General features: G+C 39.4%; 1 protein-coding gene across 3 annotated transcripts in view; it reads right to left on the bottom strand.

Moving 5' to 3' along the window:
• Positions 1-25,854, bottom strand: part of Rbbp6 (RB binding protein 6, ubiquitin ligase) — a 34,405-nt gene extending 8,551 nt beyond the window's left edge. For 2 of the 3 annotated variants that reach the window (XM_051145184.1, XM_051145185.1), the window contains exons 1-14: positions 24,993-25,854; positions 19,524-19,623; positions 17,091-17,127; positions 12,595-12,639; positions 10,431-10,519; positions 10,224-10,320; positions 9,780-9,919; positions 6,266-6,438; positions 4,992-5,095; positions 4,537-4,874; positions 2,864-2,960; positions 2,677-2,755; positions 2,506-2,560; positions 229-297 (exon numbers count right to left, since the gene is read on the bottom strand). In XM_051145184.1, coding sequence (XP_051001141.1) covers positions 229-297; positions 2,506-2,560; positions 2,677-2,755; positions 2,864-2,960; positions 4,537-4,874; positions 4,992-5,095; positions 6,266-6,438; positions 9,780-9,919; positions 10,224-10,320; positions 10,431-10,519; positions 12,595-12,639; positions 17,091-17,127; positions 19,524-19,623; positions 24,993-25,158 — 1,589 coding nt within the window. In that variant the 5' untranslated portion in view covers positions 25,159-25,854. Of the gene's footprint in view, positions 1-228; positions 298-2,505; positions 2,561-2,676; positions 2,756-2,863; positions 2,961-4,536; positions 4,875-4,991; positions 5,096-6,265; positions 6,439-7,291; positions 7,406-9,779; positions 9,920-10,223; positions 10,321-10,430; positions 10,520-12,594; positions 12,640-17,090; positions 17,128-19,523; positions 19,624-24,992 lie in introns of all 3 variants that reach the window. The other variant, XM_051145186.1, reaches the window with a different exon arrangement.
• Positions 25,855-27,703: the final 1,849 nt, after the last annotated feature.

Below are 27,703 nucleotides of genomic sequence, written 5' to 3'. Positions count from 1 at the left end.
TTGGTTTTTTGTTTGTTTTTGGTTGTCCTTGACTCACTGTGTAGACCAGACAACAGCCTGCTTCTGCCTCTGGAGTGCTGGGATTACAGGTGTGCTCACTGCACCCTGCAGGCTCACAGCTTTCTTAAGGACAGCTGCTTTGTCTCCTTCACCACTCCTGTGTTATTTCTTTGTATAGTTCCCAGTGGGCTATGGGGGTTATTTTCCAAGAGTTTTTAGCATTCTTACCTATAACAGCTTCTTTCTCCTCTTCTAATTTGCTGCGGTGGAGAAACCAGGTACCCAAGCTTGTTGGAACTGTGCAAGGTTTAAAAAGAGCAAAACAGGATTTAATGCTTTTCCTTAGATATACTATACAACCTATCAGTGCTCGTATTTAAGATATCTATTTTGTTTTAAAAACATTTCCCTAGTCTTAAGCTCTTCTTCAAAAAAAAGACCTACGTAAATATCCTATTTATTTAAAATTAACTTTAAGGTTAATGTAGTGTTGATACACAATATTTTCATTAGCATTGTACAAATTACAAGCTTACTGTTTAAAAAGGAGCCCTTTGCTTTGCAAGGCTTTATGTAGGTAATTTACATACTTAAGTAGTATACTTTCTGAGTGTAAATGATGAAAAATAGAGGCCAAGAAGAAACCTATCCACTCACAGTCCTGTACCCAGTAAACAGATGACAACTCAGGTGTGTCTGTCTCTAAATTCAAACACAGGTCCACCAGACTCTAAATTTTATTCTCTTTCTACTGATATATTCTACTAATTTCTTATAAGTCTATTTTCTCTACAAGAAATTTGGCTTATCTTTCAAACAAAAAGATCAAAGATTTTAGAATATAGTTCACAAGAATGTCTTTATAAAATTAGAATATTAATTTGAAAAACAATTAATTTTATAAATGTTGAATATTTTGTCTACATGTATGTACATGCATGGTGGCTGTGGAGTTTCAGAAGGCTAGGGATACTGGGAACTGAATCCAGGTCCTCTGGCAGATCAAGCCCAAATCTAGTAATTTTTAATTTGATAAAGCATCCTACTGACATCAATATTCTTTTGTCAGTGGCGGTGTAGTGACACACGCCTTTAATACTAGTACAAGCAGGTAGATCTCTGTGAGTTGAAGTCAGAACAGCAAAGGCTACACTGAGAAAACAAAACAAAACAAACAAAAAACCTCCACCAAAACCCAAAAAACTTTGTGTGTCAGGACAGGGGAAAAAAAAATCACATCCTATAGATTTTAATAACTATTAACATGTCAGGAAATAAATGAGAAAGTCTGTGTTGTAGACATTAATCTTACAATGTGTTTATTTACTAAACTTAATTTTGGTTATCCAAATTAAAACAGGAATCCAGAAAATATAACTATGCAATCAACTTACTAATTTGAGGTCTTGTCAAGATCCCTACATTTTAAAGACAGAAAAGGAAGTGGTGTTTGTATTTTACTGTTTTGGAAAAGAATTACAAAGTGACTTTTGAAATGGGTTTGACCTTCATGAGCCCACTTAATGTGGATTTCTTTGAGATTTGTGACAATCTGAAAAATTTGTAGACACACCAGAGAGCCTAAAATTAGTGAAAGAATTAAGGAAAGTGTGCTATGAATACATAAAATATTGCTAAAAGTCTATTTTATTGTTTTTTTTAAACCACAAAAGCAGCAGGGCATGGTGGCGCACGCCTTTAATCCCAGCACTTGGGAGGCAGAGGCAGGCTGATCACTATGAGTTCGAGGCCAGCCTGGTCTACAAAGCAAGTCCAGGACAGCCAAGGCTAAAACAAAGAGACCCTGTCTCAACAAACAAACAAACAAACTACAACAGCATCTAACCTTATAAAGTTAAAATGTATTGAACTTATACAGACTGCACATAGCACCAATCAAGAAGTCAAAGATGCCATATTAGATCAAATCTTGATAAAATAATAATGCACATAGTGCCACTGTGATTCTGAAGGACCTCCTGTTGATATGTGCTACTAAGCATTTACCTAAAACACTGGGTGGTCCTAATGATCTCCTTATTCAGTTTGCCTTTGATAAATTGGGTAACAAAGATTTTCTACCATAAGAAGTCAACCAACTATGTTACTAGGGGAAGGTCAGTCAACAGACTATGAGTAAAGCTTTTAAGGAATCAAAAGTGATGTGCTTGGGTGCAAAGCTCCAGGGCAGAATACTTCCCTAGCATGCCGAAGCCCTGGGTTCAACTTCCAGCAACATACATACCACACACGTTGTATGTACATTTTCACTTGTATAAATGTCAGTGTTTTGAGCCCCCAGGTTTTTCAAGCATCAACTACATTTATTCTTTCAGAAAAATAATTCAACATATACATTTGAATTTGTGACATAAAAACTATACTAATCTGGCATGTTTACAGGCGTTTACAATAAAAGGCATTCAGCAAGAGCCTGTCTGATGTCTAGTCCCCACTTTTTACTTCCAGGCAAGTATCTGAAGGTTATTTTGATCATGTACTTACTGTTCCCACCCTGGCCGACCACCACCTGGACGAGCAGCATTTATTCTTACTGGACCTTATGAACAAAAAATAAGCAAAGACAATGAATAATCAAAAAAAAAAAAAAAAAAAAAATCAGTGTTAATTATTTCCTAAAGGGAAAAAGATTCAAATCAAAGTAATTTTACTCACCAGTTGTGGGGATCAACTGTCCATGTAATAATGACTGTCCCAACAAAGATGGAGTTCCAAGAACTGGCACTTGGTAACCCTTTAATAACACAAAGAAACAAACCAGGATATAGTTTCTAAAAGTTTTAAAAAGTCACACACAACACACACATACACCCCTAACTTAGTTATAACCAGGAAAACCTACCTTTTCTTCCATAAGAGCAGTAATAGCAATTGAGGAAGCTCCCTTTGAATGCTCTGATGTAAGGGCGGCAGCTGGCAATAGCTTATTATCAGAATCCCTAGAAAACAAAGTAACAACAAAATGTGACCACAGTGGATGATAATGAGTAAAATGGCAACATTCACTAATACTGCTTATCTATACCCTGTATTAAAATGAGTTAATGATAATTTCTGAGGAAGTAAAAGGAATGGGCCTATGAAAAGACCTGTAGACCTAACAACTGGAATTCGACCCTCAAACCCTACAAGCTGGCACTAGAGAACCAAGTCCTTACAGCTGTCCTCTAGCTGTACACACACGGTTGAGCCAGCACACAAACTGCATGCCCACACATACATATATACACTAAATAAGATATAATTGCGTTAAGTACTACATGATACATATGATAGAAAATAAGTGCAAAAACATAAACTTCAAAATAAAGACAAAGAGGGCACTCTTCGGGAGGATTATACTCTAAGCCAATGGTTCTCAGCCTTCCTAATGCCTCGACCCTTTAATGCAGTTCATGTTGTGGTGACCCCCAATCATAAAATTATTTTTGTTGCTACTTTATAACTAATTTTGCTGTTATGAATTATAATGTAACTAGCTATGTTTTCCAATAGTCTTAGGCAACCCCTATAAAAGGGTCAGTCAACCCCCAAAAAAGTCAGACCCACTGCTCTAAAAGAATTCTCTGTAGAACCTCATTTCCTTTACTGACTAAATAAATAGGCTAAACTACAACAGTAGGATACTTTATATACGTAAAGATTTCATCCTTAAAATTTTCCTTCAGAGCTGGGCGTGGTGACGCACACCTTTAATCCCAGCACTCAGGAGGCAGAGGCAGGCGGATTGCTGTGAGTTCGAGGCCAGTCTGGTCTACAAAGTGAGTCTAGGACAGCCAAGGCTACAAAGAGAAACCTTGCCTCAAAAAACCAAAAGTCTTCCTTTAGTATGTATGAAACATAACCGACACTCATATTTTAAAAGTTGGTTGATTTTTAAAAGACTACATGTAGGAGCAAAATCCAATATTGCTTTCACGACGGGGTCACGTGTCACCACTACTTTCTCTTTCTTCCCCCAGCCCCCTTTCTCCCCTGTGGGGTAACATCTATCTAGACAAGGGCTTTCTGTATGGCCTGTCTGTCCTGGAATTCAAAGAGCCTCCTGAGTGCTGGGATTGAAGGCATGGGCCACTACATCTAGGCTACAATTTAGTATTTCAGTAAACACAGGGGTCCACTAAAGACATTAATACTTGAAGGGCTGGAAAGATGGATTAGTGGTTAAAAGCACCAGCAGCTCTTCCAGAGGACCCTGGTTTGATTCCCAGCACCCATATAACAGCTCATAATTGTCTATAACTATAGTTCTAGGGATCCAATCTCCCCTTTTGCTACTGTGGACACATCACACATGAAAGCAAAACATTCATACACATAAAATAAAAAATTTAGGGAAAAAAAAAAAAAAAAAAAAAAAGAAAGTTTATCCTAACAATTAGGATACAGCCAGAGCCAAATGTCTGCAAATTTAGAGACCAGCTTCAGTCTTCATAGTGAGACCCTATCTCAAAAATAACTATTATCAAATACAGCACTGACCTCTGCTTGTTTCAATGAGAGATACAGACTTACCGAAAAGGCCCATCTGATTTTTCTGAATGGACTGATATAGATACTGTTGCAGTTATATCAGGTACTGGAGCTGGAGCAGAAGATGGATTTCCAGGCACAGAAGGAGCCAAGGAAGATGGATTTGAAGTTAATGAAGATATAGAGGGAGCTGGGTGAGCTGAGGAAGATGTCACTGGGATCATCAGAGGATCCTGCTGTCTTGATATGGGAGATCTCATCAGAGGTTGCAGGTTCCGCTGAATGAGTGGTCTTGGTGGTGGTATTGGGGGTGGGGGTGGAGGTAACTGTTTTCGAAGTCTTTTTGTATAGCCAGTTTCATTTTTGAAGTTATTCACAGCCTATAGACATCAAACATAAAAATGCAGAATATGTAATGTATGATTTATTTAAATGAGTTCAGTCAGTGAAAATGTAAAGATAATCTTGGGTTAAAAAAAGGTACAAAGACTACCTACCTGTCGTAAAAACTTGTTGGCAATTAAAGCATCAGGAGAAACATCGTTTTGATGACACGTTGGACATGTGTGTTCATCTGATTCCAGGAGTGCTGTTCTTATACCTATGTGTGATAAGATGTTAGGCATGAAGCAGCACAGTAGGAACTTGATGTTGACATAATGAATAAAGACAGCCTATAGCTCCCAGAGCTGAATCAGCAAACAACCAGGAAAGCAATTTAGTAGAGACCAGAAGAGGTCTGACTTTTTAGAACTAGAGTTACAGATGCGTGTGAGCTGCTATGTAGGTACTGGGAAATGAACCTGGGTCCACCGAAACAGCACACTTAATGGATGAGCCATCTCTCCAGCCCCAAAATATGTTTTTTTGAGACAAGGTCTCACTATGTAACCTAGGCTGGCCTTGAACTACCTCAAATACCCCCAAGTATTTGAGTGAGAAGCATATGCCACCATGCCTGGACATCAAACAAATGCTTAAACAGGCAGAGAATGCATTATCAAATACTCATCTTTATTTGGCTACTAATCAAAATATTGTACAAAAAAACTGAACTAAGTCGAGAAAAGAGTATCATTTTATGTCTTTAGTTTTTGAAATGACCTAACAAAAACTGGACATTAAAAAACAAAACAAAGTAAACAAAAAACTAAACGGGGCTCAGTGGTTAAAAGCAGTTTTACAGCCGGGCTTGGGTGCATACCTTTAATACCAGCACTTGGGAGGAAGAGGCAGGTGGATTGTTGTGAGTTAGAGGCCCTGTCTTGAAAAACAAAAAACAAACAAACAACAAACAAAAAAACCCAAAAAACAAAAACAAAACAAAACCACTTTTACAGAAGATTGAGGTTCAGTTTTCAGCACCTAGATGGCAGCTCATGGATGTCTCTAACTCAAGTTCCAGGGTATCCCATACCATTCCTTTCTGGCTTCCAAGTCACCACACACACACACACACACACACACAGTATACAGACACAGGCAAAGCAAACACACACACACACACACACACACACACACACACACACACACACACACACACACACACCTTAAGAGTCTTGCTAAAAAGTAATGGTAAAAGGTCAGGTAAGGATATTACATTGAAGGCCAGATGAAGCTCAAACAATAAGCAAATTAAGAAACAAAAGCCAAAAAGACCCACCCAAACAACTACCACTCATACTGTTCAACCATCACTGTGCTAACTAACACTTCATAATTCACCAAGCAAATACAAATACATAATCTTTAAAAGGGTTCCCACTCTTACATTCATCACAGTAGCTGTTTCCACAGCAGGGAATGACAACGGCGTCAGTCATAATGTCTTTGCAGATGAGACACAAGAGCTCGTCTGGGATAGGATCATCTTCTTCTGAAGATGAAGATGGCTCCTCTGGTAAGAAGGGTGGCTTCTCTTTCTTCCCAATTGCATAGGCCTCTCTGTAAGACAGTTCCAGCATGTGAAGACGGTCAGAAGGTCCATGCTCTATGCTCAGCCCACTACATCGTTACAGGAACACATCAACCCCAACGCAATGACAGTGAGTTTAGATAAGCATGTCTTCCAAAGTAAGGGGCAGCTCTATCTATCCTAAACAGACACACAACAGAACTACAAAACATTAAACAAAAGTAAGCAAACACTTTAAAAGCACATGAAAGGATCTTGGACTCCTTAAATCTAGGAACTAAAGGCCAGAGAGGTAAAACATGTTAGGCTACAAGAATTTCTACGTAAATGTCAGACAGAATTTAAATTTGGAAAATATGCTAAATCACAATTTTCCTTTACCAAGCGTTTCTTAAAAAAACAAAACCAAACCAAACCAACAGAAAACCCAAAAAGTCTCCTCCCACATTCCAGAGCATTCTGTCATACCCATGCAGACATCAAATGAACAGGAACTGTATTTTCTATAACCAGGCCATCCAGCCGACTATGTAACTAGCCATCTGCCGGTAACTACTTTAAAAGGTTAATCCAAGTCAATTAAACATCATTAGTGATCAGAATGCATTACACAAATATGAAAGAACACATCATTTCACATTCCGGGTCCAGTTTTTTGTAGAAATGCACTTTCCAGGAATGGTGGGAATTAAATACATTAAAAAACACACAAAAAGATATTCTCAGTTGCCTCTACTGCTCCACCCGCCACCCCCGTTTCTCTACACTCAAACAAACTTGTAAACCATAGTAATTCTTAGATAAAACCTTTGTTTCATTAAGGACAGGATGTGCTCATCTCAGTGCTGAAATGAGATAGTCTAGCTGGATGGGGGAGTGTACCTTAGGTGTGTTATTTGTGTTGCAGCTGCTCCATAGACATCACCACGATTCCACAAATAAGTATCAATTTGCTTATGCCCCACTGTTCCCAATTTGTGAAAGAGGAGTCTCCCACTGCCCAAGAGAAAAGAAAAAAGGGAAAAACAAAAAAAGGGGGAAGGGAAGAAAACAGGATAGAAAAAGAAACAGAAGAAGAAGTCTGAGTTGCTTATCAGTGGTGTTAGTGGAGAGGGTGAATGTTTCACTTAAAGTATTTGGGCTCCCATCTCTCCCCAGTATGGGCTGTGTGTCTGACACAAATGGGCTTTTCTCCCCAAGACTCAAAAGCAATGAATTACTAATTAGGGTTCACAGGTGATGTTAACTGTTTCAACACAAACTTCTACTCACTAAGAACTTTTACATAATATAGATGAAGCAGTCTGCTCTTAAATTGACTGCAAAAATCAATTCCAATTTAAAACTGTTCCACAGCATGTATGAAATGTCTCTGAATTTGACAGATACGGCATAACAACAGACTGCTGTAAGATGAACCACAGAAAACTCAGGATGGCGGCTGATGAAAGTAGAGTGAAGCAGAGCATGTGAGCAGGGCTGGAGTGGAGGGGAAATCATTCTTATTTGCAAATCATCTGTACACTACAGCACACATCCCTAAATGCTTCATCTTTTCAGCATCAACCCCACCTGCTCGTCTCGCTACACGTCAACTTCATGTGTGAAGGCAGGGAAACCAATCTATTACTGAGAACGTGACACCTAACCTCTAAACATCAAAGGATGTTGTAAGATCTCAACTTTGTGATCTGGAAAGCTAGCTTAAAAATGTAGAGTCGGGGCTGGAGAGATGGCTCAGTGGTTAAGAGCGCCGCCTGCTCTTCCAGAGGTCCTGAGTTCAATTCCCAGCAACCACATGGTGGCTCACAACCATCTATAATGTAATCTGATACCTTCCTCTGCAGATAAAGCACTCATATGCAATAAATAAAAATAAATAAATCTTAAAAAAAAAAAAAAAAAAAAAAAATGTAGAGTAGGGGGCTGGAGAGATGGCTCAGAGGTTAAGAGCACTGACTGCTCTTCAAGAGGTCCTAAGTTCAATTCCCAGCAACCACATGGTGGCTCACAGCCATCAATAAAGTGATCTGGTGTCCTTTTCTGGCCTGCATGTGTACATGTAGGCAGAGCACTGTATACATAATAAATAAATTTAAAAAAAAAAAAGTAGAATCGGGATCTTATCAGTTTCTAAATAAAAACTGGAGATTCATGGCAGAGAAGCTAAAAATCACAGCTTAAAGGAACGCTTACGACGTACCTGTGTGTTCAAACTGTAGAAAATAGTAAAAGAAGGTAGCCAAGCACATGATTAAGAGTAGATCTATAGGAGACACTAAGTTGAACCAGACCACCAGATTTTCATGTTTGCTAAAAACTGGCTTATGGGGGCTGGAGAGATGGCTCAGAGGTTAAGAGCACTAGCTGTTCTTCCAAAGGTCCTGAGTTCAATTCCCAGCAACCACATGGTGGCTCACAACCATCTGTAATGAGATATGGCGCCCTCTTCTGGCTGCCAGACTGCCTGATAAAGTTGCAAAAGAACCAACTACACAAAAATGTACCGACCTTCATACATGCACTCTCGCGCTCTCTCTCTCTCACACACACACACACCCCCCTACTAACAAAAAAAAGCCTGGCTTAAAAATAAAATCTGAAAGCATATTAAAAATAGACACTAAACACAGGTATGCTGGCACACATCTGTAACACCAAAAATAAGGAAGGTAGGTTGAGGCAGAATGAGTACATGTTTGAGATTACCTTGAACGGTTATCTTGAAAAAATAAAAAGCACTAAGGCATCTCAAAGAGCTGGCTGAACTGAATAGCATTTTGTAAAATAAGCCCTACTTTAGACTGAAGATGATGTGATATATCCAAACCTCGCCAAGCGCCCTCAGTATTTCATTTATGCCTGGCACTTACACACATCTGTCTTGATATCCTGCTGCGCTCTTTGTTTCTCCTGACTCAGCCGCTGACACTGAGCAGCTCCCCTCACAGTTTCCATCCCAGACCCCAGAATGACAGGAGCAGCCCAGGGAGCCCTACTTTCTGAATACCATCAATAAAGTTCACAGTAAAATGACTACATCTGTTTTATTCACTTAGAAAATGGAAATAAAATATGTAAGATCATGTGGGAGCACGTATGTGAATGAGGAAGAAAGGAATGACAGAAAGAAAAACTTAGAAGACTACAAGGGAAGTGGCACTCACTAATGACAAAAACCCCCAAATTCATTTGAAAATTGCATAAATGGAGCAGACTGCAGCCTCTCAGAATTAACACAGAAATGTAACATGTGGCAATGAACAATTCTGGAATGGAAACTTCCCAAGGAATCCAAGTAGCCCAAGTTGAAACACTATACCCTGGGACTGCCTGGTTCCCACAGGTCATACCTAAGCCACATACTTACGCATCTATAGTTGGTATCGCATATTTTCCAGTGTTCGTAAGCATTGCACCTTTCATGTTAGGATCTTTCACTTCCATCATAAAACTTCTAGGAATCCCAGTGCTCTTTTTGATCCTAGGACCAGATTCAAAGTTCTTATCCTATTTGGAGGAAAGGAGAGAAGACAAAACCATCTTTAGTAACATCTGCACACCTGATGCTTCACACACAGCAACTTATTTAATTCTCAAAAACTGTCATGTCAGCTAAGGACTGACTGCTTCTATGTCAGAGAAAACAAGACTTAGAGACAAGTAACATGCTCTGTTCAGACTTAGGGCCTGGCAACCTAGACTTCAGAAGTGCTCATCGGCCATTTAATGAAGAAGAGTTTTACCATGGCAAGTATGGTTAAGAAGTGTTTCTAAGAAAAACTAGATGCATCAGATTCTACATGGAACTTACCCCATTTGTTGGGCAGTTCTTAATATAATGACCAGGTTTACCACAACGGAAACAGGTATAAGATGGAGGTGGTGGACCTAAAGGCTTCTTCATGTAACTGAAAAGGAAGGAGAATTCATATGTACATAGAGACTTGAGAAAAATGCTTCTGAATGTGGGGGAAACACACCCAAGTTCCTATTAGCATACAAATATTTATGAACTTACTTGATTGGGTCGTATTCATGGCCAGATTGCGACATCATTGCTTTAATTTTGTCTTCCTCAGAAGCATTGGCTTCAGCCAGATTGGCAGTCTGTTTAACAGGTAATTATTTGACACACACATTAGAAACACATTAGGACCACACAGCAAAGACAACACACGCATCCTACACAGAGCACCATCTAAACGAGCTGTGCTTCACAGTAGCTATTTACATGTAAAAAGTGGAGAAAGCACTGGGAATCCCTGCATAACTGTCTGGGGGAGCTGGGGAGGCTGAAGAAGTCTTTCTGGAGGTACTCAAACCTTAGACCTTGTCTGTACCTTACATTAACATCTGTACACATGATTGTTCTAAGAATTAAAAGCCAGGTGAGATTAAGTTAAAAGAGAAACACTTGATGTTGCCAAATCTTAAAAACATGTCAAGTGCCACAGCATTGAGATTATAATTTACATTTAGAACTTGGAAGGTAGGGGTGGGAAAAATGACTCAGGATCACTACATATTACACGTCAGAAGGCTTGCTTAGTGGTGTCAGTTTCTACATTAAGTTCAAAGGTATGCATTAAGCATTCAAAAATTAAACTCCAGATAAATTTAACTTTTACCATTAATAAATATAAGCCTAGATATAAACAGGGTCTAAGGGAGTGATTTTCTAAAACCTGGATCTTCAAGCATCTACCACTCACACCAGCCACTCGTTGGGTCTCATCTTTACATTCATCCACAAAACAAGCAACCAGTTTTAACACTTTATTGTAATTTTATATACAAAGAATGCTTAACATTAACAGAGCTTGGAACAACAGTTAACAGTTACAGAAAACTGATTACAGATGTTTAACAACTAATCTGTTTGAACCCAAACATTATTTTACAAATAGATTAAAAACAAAAAACAAAACAAAAAAAAAAAACCCAAAAAAACCCAAACCCCCAAAACTTCCCCACTCTTTCCAGCAAAGTAACAATGGTAGAATTAGACCAGAACTCAAATCCGGTCCTTACAGTACATAAGAATAAACAGTATATACTATAAGCTACCAAAGATGTGAACTCTCTGCTAAACCACTTTGCATTAGAAAATGATAGACTAGGATGGTTCATCCATTTTGTTTAGGATCATTAATCTTACTGTTTAGTTTTCTTAGCATTAGAGCTTAAGTAGCAATTAATTTGTTAATAGGGTATCTTTTAAGGATCCTTAAAAGATCCTAGGAAAAAGGACACAACAAAGCCAAGGACAAGATAGGGACAGCACTAATGGATAACCCTTTCCTTCATTTTCACTTATCATGTTGGCTGCTAAATTAGACTTTACATTTCTGATAGCAGGGAAAAATCTTTTGGGAAGCTGGACAGCTTACTTCTGATCCCTCAAGTCTACCTGTTCTGTTCTTTCAAAGACACACTCTGCAATCTAAAATATATTGTCTAAGGAAAAAAGGAGGGGGGGGGGGGACTCCATCACTTGTGCTTTCCCAAACAGAAGATACACATTGTTGAGATAAATGTAAGCAACCTTGTCAAACACCATGGTGTATACAGTGATTTCAGGAGGTAACAAGTTGGTTGGCCCTCTGCCAAACATACACTCAGATTCCTGCAAACATCTTCATAAGGGTACGCTTACACAATTCGAGTAGTCTGTGTTCAAACAAATTAGGCTGTTTAAAGTTTTTCTAATTCAGACAGACTACAAGTCTAAAGCATAAGGAAACAACCATACCACATTTAAAATATTGAACTTGGTGGGATCAATTCAAAATTTCAAGAATTAACCACACAATTGTCCATGTAAAGGAAATCTTCTGTTTTGGCTATTTTAAAAGGAGTCCATGTAATTCACAGCCAAAACCAGGGAATTCCTCCAGATTTGTGTTAGTTTCCAGTCTAATTAAACAAAATGGTGTAAGGGGGAAAAAATGGTTAGGTGTAGCTTCCTGTGTTTCTTCAGTCTTGAAGATGACCGTTATGCGGGGACTGACCCAGTTACTTCCCTATCTTCTCAGGACGGCAACTACTCTTTACATGGCAGTAACAGTATGTACAATGCGGCCACAACATACATCCGCCCCCACCCACCTTAAAACAATACTGTTCCACATCTTTAAACTGTTAGAAGACTTATATTTTCAAGAATATATATGTATATATACCTTTGTAAGCTGGGCCAGAGAAATAGATGCAGAAGAGTCATCAATCTGTTCACAAAAAATTAAACACACATTCAAGTTCCACACTGAAAACAGCTGAAATTGATTATTTAGCCCCTAAGTCACTTAATGTTAAATATTGGGCATTTTCTTACTTTTCTAAGAATGTTCTATTTTGTTTGAAGCCTGAAAATATGCTCAAGTTATTTTTATCTTGTCTACATTTAATACCCAGTTTTAAAGACTAGTGAAAAATCAGAGGGTAAAAGTGGTGATAAAATCAGTACTACGTATTAAGTCCCATGTTGCTCAGTGATCTCTAAATTTAGTAACGTTCACAACAATATACACTGCCAAAGAATTTTTAAAACAAAATCTAATTTCCCCAACGCTATTGAGGAAAACAGTATAGAAAAAAGGAGCACTTTAGGGCTCAGATAACTGCTGTGGGCGGGACAGCTCCCAGGTAATTCCCACTGTTTTCCTTTTTGAACAGCAACTGCTCAGGCTGGTTTTCCTCGCGTGCAAAAGAGTAACAAGCAGTTCCCCTTGTCAAGAAGCCACAGGTTTCTTTTATCAAGGCAAAGACTGCTAAGCCAACTCCACCCACAAACCAAAAGAAACTTAACAAAAATAATAAAAATAAAAAGAGAAAGAAAAAAAAGTTTAAAAAGGTAACCTGGGAAAGTGTCAAAGAGCTGTCACACACAATGATGGACTTTAGTATTTGGAGAAAAGTCAATTTAACCAAACAGGGCAAGGATAAATATATATGTCATAAGAGGGATTTAAAATTGTATTTTAAGACGTTAACATTTTAAAAACTCGTTCAATTGATCCCATTAAATGATTTCATTTTTTTAAAAGGTGCTTATATGTATGCACACAAGGGCATTTTAGTACTTTCTGGACAAGATTTCCTTAGGGCCCCTTGTTTAGCTTCCTATTCATGTTACAAGCTTCTCGTTTGTTAATGGTCAGAATTCTTTGGATTGGACAGACTTCAGTAGGATGTCTGGCTCAAAAGGAAAGGTTTTCAAATATCCCCCTAAAAGTACTGAAAACACAAAAATTGAAATGCAACAAGATTCAATATTAAGTTCTTTGCCAATATTGACTATAGAATGAATTTGGTAAGTACAAGAGTTATATCGGCTAAATTGAAGATGCATCTTAGTTAGCCACGGTGGTGCCTGCTGCCTATGCGCTGAAGCAGGAGGATCACAGCTCCAGACCCGGGTTACACAGTGGGTTTGAGGTCAACATGACTTATGTGGCAAGACAGTTTCGTAAGAATAAATCTTACAAATGTCTTGGGTTTAGCCTGATGGGCATTATTACTCCCATGTTTTAGACAAGTGGTTCTTTGTTCTGCACCATGTAGAGTTCAGTGTACTTAGCTCACATTTCTAATGCATAACCACTAATGCATAGAGCTCTCTTGTTTACTCTTAAAATACTTTTACTTAAAGACTAAATTCAAGAAGAAGAAATTGGGAAAAAAATATATTCTTATCTACAAGAAAGTCTAAGCTATACAAGTTTATTTTTAAAAAGACATTTTAAGCTACCAGAAATATAGGTGACAAAAGTCTGACGAAATTGTTGCTAACCCAATCAAATCCACTCTGTAACAAAATATTAATGCTGTCACTTTGTTTTCTTATCTTTTCCCTGTTGCTTTCTTCCACTACTTTTATCATGGACTTCTTGAGTTCAAAGTGGTTTCCCACACAAACTGCATCTTCTTATTTACGGTTTTCCCCACCAAATAATCTTTATACCATCTCAAGACCTTACAATCTAAGATATCAAGTGAACCAAAAATTTAGAAAGGTACCCAATTTTAAATATGGGCATTAAGAGATGAGTAAAAAATGTTCACAAAGTATAGCTAAAAAATGGTTCCAACCTTATAGTATCTAAAACATCAATTAAAAAGTGACTTCTCAGCAAAATACTGTTAAATCTGCCACACTTAGGTCTTCAAAAAATGATGCATATTACAGACACCACTAAGCTTAGCCCTCCGTTGTATTAGGGCCTTGTTTCTGGGAGCAAGGGCCTGACATCTTTTTAGGCCAATTATATTTAAATGCACCCTACAATGTAATCCCAGTGTTTAGTTAGCAAGAACATCTAGCTTTGGAGTACCAGGCCAACCAGGAAGGATGACTAAGAAGGCTTAGGGGAATAAACAGTCATCTTTGGTCAGATTTGGCTTAAATTACCAAAAATGCACAGGGTGTGTGGTGGTCCACATCCGTTTTACCCCTATGTGAGAGGCTGAGGCCGGAAGACTGCTGTGAGTTCAAGGCTGGTCTGGGCTACATATCAAGTACCAGATCAGCTAGAGTTGTTTACACAGCAAGACCTTGCTTGATGCCTTACAAAAACAACCAAAACCAAACCAAAACAAAAAACCAAAAAAAAACCCAAACAAACAAAAACCCCAAGTTGGGCATGATAGTACAAGCCTGCAATCGCAGTACATAGGAGGCAAGGCAAAACTCATGAGTTCAAGGGCAGCCTCCAATACAGAGGCTAGCCTGGGCTATGAGAGCCTGTCTCAAAATACAAAAATCAAAGTATATACAAACATTTTTCTTTCATAATCAGAATTTTAAAAATTCGCCCAGGATCTCTATTTTGTTTGCTAATGTATATAGTTAAACCGTCCTTATTGCTAAGTTATGAATACTAATTAGTCAAGGAACATGTTTCCGTGATCCTAAATGTCAAAGCACCCAAGCAAAAAGACAGAGACAACAGATTATGTTATGTCTCTATCTCACTTCCTTCTATCTAAAAATTAAAACTGTTTAAAGTACTAAAAGGAAAAGAGAAATCTGAATAAGCTTACAATAAACTTCTTATAAGTGTAATACAGACATGCCAGGGAACACACAAGGCTAAAAGAATGTTAACTTTATTTATGAACATGTGATTTGTGTTTATACACATGCTAATAAACAAAAAGGAAATAATTGTTTTCAAGAAATAAAACTTCATCTGAGTTAATTTAGATACTATATAAAAATGTTTATACAAATGTGTTACATTTACTACTACAGTTACCGGGACAGTTTTTCTAATTTGTGCTAGCATTTGGATACATAAAAATCAGTTTTAAACCAATCACCAGCAAAACAGAAACTTGGACAGTTTTTACAGCATTATGCTTTAAAAAACATAAAAACCCCAAAAATAAAACAAACCCCCAACCCACCAAAAAACCTCTTTCATCCAAAAGTGAGGGAAAGCCCCAAACACTGACTTTTTGTTTCAATCACTGCATTTAGACCGGAACTAAAGGCTGTTTTCTTTAGAGAACGAGTTCAAAGTTGAGATATGCTACTTATCATGGTTAAGATCCAATGATCCAAGGTTAGTAAAATGCCTCATATACAAATATCAGTAGTATTTAAAAAGAATAAAATGCAACAGCAAGCAGTACCCCTGATTTCTAAATGAAAATTTCGAACACCATGTTTTTGTGTACAAGTATTAAGCCTGAGCAGTAAAATGTTTGGTGAATCCTCAAGTTCACAGAGCCCAATTAAGACAGCTAAGTGTTCTGCAGCACCTGTCCCACAACTAGAAGTGGTGCTTTTACTTAAAAGTTCAAAGTCAAAATAGTGTCACACTATAGGTTAATCTATTATAAAAAGATGTTACCCCAGTCAAGAGGGTTATTTGTGGTAAGATACAGTTTTCAATACTGTACAATACAGCATTTTAACATCTTATAAGAAAGAGAAACATTCTGATTTGAACAGACTAGCTTGTGTATGAACTGTATATAACCCATGAGAATCCCTGACATGTGATGCACTCTAAGCTGTGGAGATGAAACCTCAGTCTGTACTGCATAATACAGGGCACACAAAGAACAGGAGCTCTCAGTGCCAAATAAAGCAAGAGCGCTCAAAAGCTCTCTTCTGTGATGTGTTTGACCTTGGAGAAAGGATCAAATAATAATGTAAATTCTGCATGTTGCTAATCCCTTTTTGTAAGCCATTAATCAGGCAGAAAGAAAAAAAAACTAATAAACTGAGTGAAACAACGTGAAAATGGCAAAAATATACACTCCAAACAATTTTTTATTGCAAGAAACAAAAAGCACAAAACAGCCTGTACATACATACAAAATACTAACTATAGACAGACAGATGCAGAACATGTTGTCATGTTCTTCAGTGTTAAACCTACACCATCTAAAAAGGATCATACATTACTGTACAACACAGTGTCATACAGGGAGAGTGCTGTCATATTTAATATGAAACAGTGAAGGGTACAAATTACCCATTTCTACATATGAACTGCAAATTATGCCACATATATATATATCCATATTCAACTGAACTGTCATCAAAATACAATTTTTTTTACAGTGTATGCTATGGTCAGTGGGTATTCTAAATTATTTACTTCACTGAAACATTATAAAGGTAAAAGCAATTGTGTAGAAAAAGGGTGATTGTGTTTTTACATACTGCTTTTGTAGTTCCCATCACTGGTTCACTTCGACTTCTAAAAAATAAAACAGAAACAAAACCTATCATTAGCTATTTATTAATTTCAAGTGTGTGTGTGTCTGTTTTTAGTCTCAGTCAGCCTAGGGCAGCCTTGAACTCACTATACAGCCAAGGCCAGATTCTCTTGCCTCTTCCACATCAAGTGCTGGAATAATACGTGTGTATCACAATGTGTGACTGACTACTAATAACCCTATATATATATCTCTCTAATCTCACATCTTTAGGAATATAATCTTTTGGTACAAAGGTTTAATATAATCAATTTCTGATGTATTGAATAAACAACTTTGATCACTATTTGCTATTTCCAAATGGTTTTAATATACTTTCATAGTTTCTTTTAAAAAAATGCCATATTGAATTCTAAAAGAAACTTATTACTTATGACATATTATTTCTGAAAGCTACTATATTTATAAACTTTGTGGTTTAGTTATAATGAACTGAAAAAGTAGTCATTCCTTTTTGGTAAAGCTGGATATAAATTCCTACGTACCCAGTTTAAGAAGACCACTGCCAGTACATTTATGACTGAGATCTTTGACAGACTGCAGTGCTCAAAAACTAGCTTTCAAATCCAGATAGAGGGTGATGATTATTTTAATTTAGGAAGTATCTTAAAGATAAGCAGTGGTAGCACACGCCTTTAATTCCAGCACTCAGGAGGCAGATGCAGGCGGATCTGAATTCCAGCCCAGCCTGGTCTACAGTGAGTTCTAGGACAACCAAGGCTACACAGACAGACCTTGTCTCAAAAACCAAACAAACATTTCCCAACAATAACCAAGTACTGAACAAAATTTAAGGTCTCTGAAAAACACAACATAGTTTGAAAGTATGTTAAAATCCATCTCGTGCTTATGTATGACTGGACAGATTGTTGCTAGAAGAACATATAAACAAATCCAGAATGTCTTTAGTTGAAACAAGCTAGAAGGTGGGCTGGAGCGGAGATCCTAAGGATAGTCTTTTAAATGGCCAAAGTTTACTGTAGAGAAATACTAGACAGCACCTAAAAGGAATGTTTCAGTTCACACATGATTTTTAAGTACTGACAAAAATAACCTGAACTTTCTAGCATTTGCTCAAACTGAGAAGCATTTTATGAGGCAAACATATTATCAAAATTCTAATAAAAGCTGCGTGTGGTAGCGTATGCCTTTAATCTCAGCACTCAAGGAGGCAGAGGGAGGTAGATCTCTGAGTTCAAGGCCAGCCTGGTCTGTAAAGCCAGGATAGCCAAGGCTACACAGAGAAATCCTATCATGAAAAACAAACAAACCTACATAAAAAGTAATAAACAATTTTCTATGAGACAACTTAAGATGGCCATGGACTTCAAATATTCTTTTTCTCAAGATTTCTGAATATAAAAAAGTTTCAGGGATGAAGTATTTGATACTTGTATTTATTTGTTTTTGTTTGTTGGCTTGAGACAAAGTCTTTCTCGACAGCTATACAGCCTGGGTGGCCTGTGCTTACTATCTAGGCCAGGCTTGCTATGTAGATCTTCTTGCCTCTGCTCCCTGATGGTGGGATTAAAGACAAGTGCTGCTACACTCTGTTTGATACATGTTTTAAAAAAATATATGGTAAGTGTAACTTCGTGTCAAAACATAGAAAACAATTCTACTCACTTATGTATTATAGTTCTGCTATCAATATGAAACTTCTGAGATTACTATGCCCAGTGGTGAAGACCTGTAATTTCAGCTACTCAGAGGGCTGAGGCAGCAGGGTATCAAGTTCAAGGCCATTAGGAATACAGAGTCAATTCTACCATCACAAGCCTGAGCAACTTAAGAAGACCCTGTTTTGAAATACTAAAAGAAGGAAGTCGTCTATGGATGTGGTTCAGTGGTAGAATGCTTGCTTAACATGAGTAAGGGACTAGGTTTAATCCTCAGGTGTAAAGCAATTATGATCCTGTTACTCTGTAATTATTGCAGAAACAGAGTAGGTGGGTAAAAGTTCTGAGAGAAGAGACAATATTCAAAGTCACATTATTATTAGACAGTAAATGTAATAAAATATCAGCCTGATTCATTTTACACTCTTATTAAATAAGAATCTTATTTACCCAATGGCCTTCGAGCCAAAGCCTCTTACTGACAAAAGGCTTCTATTGGCATTAAACTAGCGATGTTGTCAAAATATGTAAAACAGAACTCTATAAAATGATCATTTTTGTGATAAAAACAATCAAATGGAACAAAAATGTTCCCTAGTAATAGCTCCCTTAACTACAAACTATGTCAATTTAGCCAGAGGGAAAAATAAGCAACCAAAACAACTATTACAGTTTTCATGATTAGCACGATACAATTTTAATGTTAATAAAATATTTGGTCTATTTTAATAAAAGCACAAGCTTTTATAAATACTCACATAACATATGTCTTGCTTGTAGACTTAACACCTCCAATAGGAATTCTTCTGACAATTACAGATGAATTTTTAGGAATTAGTGCATTATCATCAGTATATTCTGTAAACAAAAACAGTCAAATTTCTATTTAGGGATCTGGACTAAGTACTCAGAAATGAGAAAACTTCAACCAAACATCAGTTTTATGTAATATGAGCTTACAGTACAACACCAAAATCCATGTTCCACACATTTAGGTTACTAGGATTGTTATAAGGAATATCCTAGTCAGGTCCTTGGCTCCAGGGCCTCAACTTTGTGAAACTTAATCTTCGCAGCTCATTTAACCAAGAAATTCTTAACATGCTAACTATGGGGTTATTTGAAATCAGAGTGTATCTCCCTAGTCCCTAAACATTATGACCTCTGCTCTCATTTTGCTTATTACTAGAAAAGACAGGCTAAACATGAGATTATAATCTATTGTTTTTTAAAATCAAGAATGAAGGGTGGATATCATTTTGGATAGAATGTTGTTTTAAACAAAGCCCCTCTGAAAGGCTTGAGTTTATGAATGAAAAAACTGAGAAGCCAGCCACATGCAAAACAACTAAATGAATAATAGTCACTGAGAGGGGAAACAATGTGAGGAGAAAAAAGACACAAAGAAGACAATGTTGAAAAAAATTTAAAGATTGACATAAAAATAAAGTAGGAAAGTATAAACCATATATCAATTTATACTTTGTTTCCACATGAAACAGAGAAGTAACTAGTGGATTTTATGTGAAGTAATGACAATTATGTCACAAAAAGACTTGCCCTGGTATTTGTATGATCAGAAATGAATAAGTCATAAGAAGGCTGCTTTGTGGCCCAGTAATAGCCAGTATTATAGTCAAAATGTTGTGGAGGCTGCTCATGGGCTGAATGAATATTGCAAAGATGGAGAAAGAAGAAGCAGGCACGGTGAATTCCTTCATTCCTGGCTTTACCAAGCTAGTGTCACTTTTTGAGAAGACCAAGAGAAGGAATGAGTAACATTTTTCTACTCTATAATTACAATAATTCTATAAAAATGAAATTAGGTGGGCCATAATTGTAGCAAAAAGAGCCAAGGAAGGAACAAGGACAATTATCAAAAAAAACACAATGTAAGAGATGCAAAAATCTAGGCTGGAGAGATGCCTCAGTGGATAAGAGCACCACCTGCTCTTTGCAAAGGCCCCGAGTTCAATTTCCAGCAACCACATGGTGGCTCACAACTATTTGTAATGTGATCTGATGCCCTCTTCTGGCATACAGGTGTACATGCAAGCAGAACACTGTATACATAATAAATAAATAAACCTTCTTTTTTTTAATGCAAAAATCTCCCTTATTCCCACAACCCAACACAAAGTAGCCAATTTTCCCCTGCCTCCAGTTATTTCATACATTTCAGGCTTTTAATGTACATCAGTTTTATTATTGCTGGTCATCAAGCATTTAGTAATTCCTTGGTCTACAACAAATTGCCCAAGCAAGAGTTCTTTAGTATGTTTTCAGTTGTTGACTATGACTCATAGGCATCCAACAAGAGTGATGCAATTTCCTAGATGTAGGCATGCAAGACTATCATTATCCTGGACAGCTTCCAAATTCCAAGCAAAATGAGTTGGAAAAAAAAATAGGGGGATTTTTAAATGTTTAATAATTTTAGAACCCAAATTTAAGTGTCAAACATTTGGTTGGTTTTTTTGTTTGTTTTGTTTTGTTTTTTTACACGTGTAACAACCCTCAAGTATATTCACAAAACCTTTCAAAAACAACTTATTAGCTAGGTAGGGTGAGGACAACAGGCTTGCAATTCCAGTACTCAGAAGGCTGAGGCAGGAGGATTGCCGCTGAGTTCAAGGCTAGCCTAGATTACATACAGGAAGAAATACTTCAAGTCAAAGTGATTAAGTCAACACAGTGCTGTACTATAGTAATAAAGTCAGGTGCCCAAACAGGCCTCAAATACAGGGTTCTAGCTGGCCAGTTACAAGTATTTGGATTTACATGAGGTCCTACGCCCAAGAGTGTCTAACACACAAATCATTAACAAGTAGTTCCTTAGAGTCAAAGGGCTCAGGGGTTGAAGATTTAACTCGCTGGTAGAGCACTGCCTTAGCACCAGGAAGGGAAAAAAAATAGGTTTACCAGTGTCAATTCTGTGTGAAAACGGAAGTCATGGAGATGAAATGAAAAACAAGATGAATTTGAGGAATGGATAGCCAGAATAAGGATAAAAAACAAACCACCCCCCAAAAAAGCCCTAAAACCCCTTCATATTAAGCTTCCAAATCAACCACTTTGTAGATGGGAGGGTCAGTATAAAAACCAAGGTTTCAGCCGGGTGTGGTGGCTCACCCCTTTAATCCCAGCACTTGGGAGACAGAGGCAGGTGGATTGCTTTGAGTTCAAGATCAGCCTGGGTCTACAAACTGAGTCCAGAACAGCCAAGGTTATCACAGAGAAACCCTGTCTGGAATAAACAACAACAACAACAAAAAAAAACAACCAAGGTTTCTGTAAAAAACCACTTGGAGGAATTCACCATAAAATAGCAGTTTAGAAACAAGCAGGGCTAAGTCCAAAACAGAACTGACACAAGAGATTGTAGCTTTACCAAGGGTTTATGGTCCTCTATACCTAACAGATTTCCAGAACTAATAGAATGTTTTGCAGATACATGGTAGATGAATAATCTAAACTTGCTAGAATCTCCAGCTTAATCTCTCATCAAGGGCGTAGGATGTAGGCAATCAAAGAAACTGTCATAAGCATTTATTTTGGAATCTTTAACTCACTAGATGGTTCTAAACCAACTAGAATTCTTATTCAACTGCCTTGTAAAACTGAGGCCATTTCTGTGCCTACAAACATGCCTGGTGCCTGTGGAGCCAGAAGGGGGCATCAGAGCCCTAGGAAGGGATGTTAAGAGCTCTGACTTCCCATGCTGGGGACACAAGTGGGTCCTCTACCAGAAAAGTAAGTACCTTCTAAAGTGCCGAGCAGTCTCCCCAACTCCTTAAGTTTCTGTACCATGAGCAACACCCTCCCCCAATCTGAGTGCAAAAAACAAAGAAAGCTCCTAGAACTGTTTCTTCCCCTTAACCCACCAAACATCAAACTTTCTCAATTAAGAGCAACATATAAAAGAAAACATACTGTGGGACAAAGAACTCCCTTTGCAAAGTCACAAAATGTCAATTTGTGGACAAGGATTTTTTTCAATCTAGACGTACTGCAGTCTGAAAGCTGCCTTTAACTGTTGTTTGGTAGTAAAATAAATACCATATTTTCGGACCATAAGAAGCACTTTCCCCCCCCCAAAAAAAGTGGGGGAGAAATTAGGGTGTACCTTACGGTCCAGTTGCTGTTTTTACTGTTTTTCTTGTTTTACTGCTCTAAAAACTGGGTGCATCTTATGATCAGGTGCATCTTATAGTCTGAAAAATTACAGTAAAGCTGTTTCAACTGTATAGTACTGTAATAAAAATGAAACCTATGTAGATGATAATTTTAAGTGCCCACTATTCCCTAATTTCATTTATATATTACCTTTCCTCTTGTTCACAAAGGTGCATTTATATAGCAATATAGCTACAAACTCTTAAAAAGCCACGTGTTTTATAAAGTGACTTCAACACTAACAGCTGCTTTTGGTGGACTTGGTTATTTCTTAGCTGTCTATGCCATAAACAACTTTTCTTCTAAGTAGAGAAAAATTACAGAAAAATACAATTTCCAATTAAGAAAAAACTATTCTTTTAGTATTATAATTATGCTTATGTTTAAATTACAAATGAAAAACTGGTCTTCTACATGACAAAAGTTGTCCTACCGACCAAAATACAGGCTGATGAGGTAAGCCCTAAAACTTCAACTAAAAAAAACAACAAAAACTGGATACTACATCTTATAACAAATTTAGCTTGATGGAGCATGCCTTTGATTCCAGCACTCAGGAGGCAGAGGCAAGCTGATCTCTGTGAGTCACAGGCCTGCCTGATCTACGTAGTCCAGGCCAATGAGGGGTACAAAATGACACCATTCAGAACTAACTCTACTTCTTCCCATCCTATCAGTAAATGTCAGAAGTCTGAGCTAATAAAACCCACCCATGAGCATTACTGAGAAAAAGAAACCAAAACAAGTTGATAGTCAGAAAAGCTGACTGTGACACATCCATTCTTTGCGTTCCAAGTAGCACTTGAAGAGGATCTCGAGTTCAAATGGGTCCACACCTTTGATCTCAGCACTAGGGAGGCTGAAGCCAGCCTAGTAAACAGAGCCAGTTCCAGGACAGCCAAGACTACGGAGAAACCCTGTCTTGAAAGAAAAAGAGAAAGGAAGGAAAGGAGTCCCCATATTATTTTAAAAACTAGGTGTGAACCATTGAGATGTAATATGAATAAATTAATTTTTAAAAAGTTGAAAAAGAAACTGGGCGTGGTGGTGCACGCCTTTAATCTCAGGGTTTGGGAGGCAAGTGGATGGATGTGAGTTCTAGGCCAACCTGGTCTACAAAGCAGTCCAAGACAGCCAAAGCTACACAGAGAAACTCTGTCCTGAAAAACCAAAATAAATTAATTAAAATAAAATAAAATGAACTCAAGGATTATAATCAGTGGCTCACTTGGTAGCAGTCCACTATTTTTCAGAAACCTGATTATATATATTGTTTTCTGTGGTGGGACTGGGTTAAGAAGCCAGGGCCTTGCTTGCACTTTGAAGTTTTCCTCAACTGCTACTGGCTACTGTGGTGACTTTAGCTGCTGCTGGGTGTGAGTTAACACCTGCACTCCTCATGCTTGGGAAGCTCAAACAGAAGGCTAGTGGGGTTTGAGGCCAGTCTGGGCTACAGAATGCTGACTCTTGAGTAAGTATCACTAATTCTGGAATTACAACCTCAGTGTTCATCTTGGAACATTTTATATTCCAAAACCAATTCCAACACTGATTAAATCCTCAAAAACACCTTTTCCACAAGCAACCCCAATAAACAAACAAACAAACAAACAAACAGGGGTATGCAATTTGCTATCAACCTCAAAACACTACTAGGTTATAGAACAAGTTCTATCTACTAACGGGAAACCTTACACAGGCTCTCCACAAGGCAAACACCCAACAGAGTTGGATAACAACCCTTTTCTCTTTTTACTCCATCCCCACTGTTAAAAAAAAAAAAAAAAAAGCCTTAAGGAATTAAAGGGTGGGGGACACGACGACTTTTGAGAATAACTAGATTAACATGATTGAGTTAGCCTTCTACAGATGACCCCAGCATTCAGAAAACAAGCAGGCCAGTTAAAACTCCAAGGTCGGGTGCTGCAATCCTTGGCTTTCAATGAAACACTGTGTATTGCAACGGGAAAGAATGGAGGTTAGGCCTGTAACAAGCAACTTTCAATACCCTCCTCGACCCAATAAGTATCTGCTGCCCATGTGCCTCTTACCTTCTTTCGTCTGCGCGTTGGTGATCTGCAGATCGCTATCGGCAGCTTTCAGCTTTTCTCTCCCCATGATCTGCTTCTTTAAGTCGCAGAGGGAGATATGGAGCCCATCAAAGGTGACGGTGTCGTAGTTGAGTTTAGAGGAAAATTTATAGTGCACACAGGACATTGTGGCAAATGATTCCTAAGGTTCAGCGAGGAGACGTGGACACTCTCAATATATGTATATTTATAAACTTAAGAGCAAAATATGTACACACACAAAACACTCAAAAGACAACGAAGAACCCTAAGGCTTCAGATTAAATACCCCCCCAACCACAAGCGGGGGTTCTTGAGAACAATAATCCGGAACCCCCCCCCCCCCGCACTCAGAATCGCTTCATGTGGGAGGAGCAGGACAGGAAAAGGGGCAATCGAGGATCCGCCAACCGGCACAATGTCACCCGGCTGGATCCCCCTCGCTCATGCTAAGGGCCGGCAGGAGACGGGGCAGGCGGTGCAGTCAGTAGCGGTCAGTCCACACGTTAGAGTCCGAATGACCCCGCGGGGTCAGGGGTCCATAGCGGCCGCACCTCCCGGCTGGTCTCTCTCCGTGGATGGGGGTGACCCAGGCCCCGGGAGAAGGTTGCGGGGAGAGGGCCTAGGCCCGGAGTCCACGAGCGGCCTCTCGCCTCCTCCCGGCTTCCGGACGACCGGCGTCGGCGTCCCCAGGCCCAGGCCCCCACCGCACACACACCCTGGCGCCTGCTCCCCGGAGGCCACGAGCGGCCCGCGGCCTAGGCCGAGATCGCGCGGTCGGCGGAGGAGAGGCCTTCCAGCGGCCGCCGGGTTCGGCTCCGCCTCCCCCCCGCCGCCGCCTGACACAAAGCCGGTGCGGGGCCCAGCTAGGGCGCGAGGCCCTTCCTCACCACCCCGGGCCCCGGCCGGCGGCTTCGCGGACCCCGGGGACACCGCCGAGGCTGCCCGACTCTTCCTCTTGCCGCTCCTCGCGCTGCTCCCGCTCCTGTCGCCTCTGAGCCCACGACCGCGTCGGGAAGCCCGGAAACGGTCGGGCGGCGGCAAGGGCTTCGCTGGATTCCCTCTTTATTTATTATTATTATTATTATTATTTCTCTTTTCTGTTCTGCCCCCTCCCCCGGCCGCTCTCCGGCCCGCACCCAGCGCCGGCGACACCTCCGCGCCAGGCACTATGGCGGACGCGGCCTGGCTTCGGGCGAGCGCCCCCACTCCGGGGTCTCTTAAGCAGGGACTGCACGGGCGGCGCACGCGAGGCGGGGCTTGGGCGTGCGCCGATAGGCGGGCCGGGGGCGGGGCCGTTGCGTCACAAAGCGCACCGGCCCGCCCACGTGACCCCGCGCTTTGTGACTCGGAGCGTGGAACCAGAAGCTACGCGGAGAACGGGAGAAACTACGTGCGTCGGGGCGGAAGGGGAGGCGGGCCGTCCCACTGGGCTGGCCTGGAAGGGGCGCTCCCGCGGCCGCGATTCGCAGTCTCAGACTGCGGAGCGGCGTGCCTAGGGGGTGACCAACTCATTCCACCCGCCCACGAGTCTCGTCGTTGGGCTGGCTGCTGTGCCGGCGCTTGCCGGCTCCCTTCCCAACACTGTACCCCGAGCTCCTCAAACGCGGCCAGCGAGAATGGACCGTCATCCCCCACCAACAGCATCTTAAGAGTTGTGTCCGACTCTTACCTTGGGCTAAGCACCGCTCTGACCGCTGACGTTTGCAAGTTTCCGGAGCCGAGTTGCCTGGGTCCGAAGTTAGCCCTGGGGGCTTTAATCTAACTCCGGTCTCCAAAGACGCTGTCAGAGAATAAAGGATTTGCTGGGTGGCCGTGGATTAAACCCATGAATACATTTCCATATTTAAGATCACGCCTGGCACATTTGTGTCTCAGAAGGGGTGGCTGGATAAATGTCAAATTAACAACAGCAAAAAATTATCTCCACTTTATAGTATAGAAACCTAAAGCGCATTTTTCGAATTTTTAAAGAAGACAGTGTTGGCTCCATCGCGGGGTCCTAACCGCGTTTTTAATTACAAAGTCTCTTAGGAGTGTTGACATTCTTTTTCGTCTTGTGGCATGAGGGATATATTTCATTTATACATTCATAAATAATAAAAATTACTCTAAAATCATACAATTACTATCATTCACAGTGCCCTATGTCCTCTCTGAATTTTATAGGCTAGGCTCAGAAGTTGGGTAACTGAGAACACAATCATACATCCAAGAGGTGGCAGTTTCCAGAAACTTCCTGAATGCCAACACCCCCAAATTATGATGCAACTTGGTTTAAATCAATCATCTCCTCAGAGAAGCCTTCCTAAAGCCATCTTATTAAGAGAGGCATAAGTTTTGGTCTTCATTTTCTTCTTAGCTGCCAAGTCTGGTTTTTTTGGTGGTATTATTATTATTATTATTTATTATTATTATTATTATTATTATTATTATTATTTAGTATTTTAGTATTATTATTATTATTTTCCTGTTTGTTCTAAGATCTCACTATGTAGTCCAGACTGGTCTGGAACTCACAATCTTCTTGCCTCAATGTCCAGTTTACTGTTTATTTTATTAATTAATTAATTTGTTTATTTATTTTTGGTCTTTCCCATTCTCTCAGCTAGGAACATGGATTTTCCCCCAATTGTGGCCACAAGTCTTAAAAGAGTATCTGGATACAGTAGGTATTCAGCTAACAGACTTTT

This window comes from Acomys russatus, chromosome 5 (assembly GCF_903995435.1).
Source record: "Acomys russatus chromosome 5, mAcoRus1.1, whole genome shotgun sequence".
Taxonomy (NCBI): domain Eukaryota; kingdom Metazoa; phylum Chordata; class Mammalia; order Rodentia; family Muridae; genus Acomys; species Acomys russatus.
This window is presented reverse-complemented; position numbering and strand designations above follow the sequence as displayed.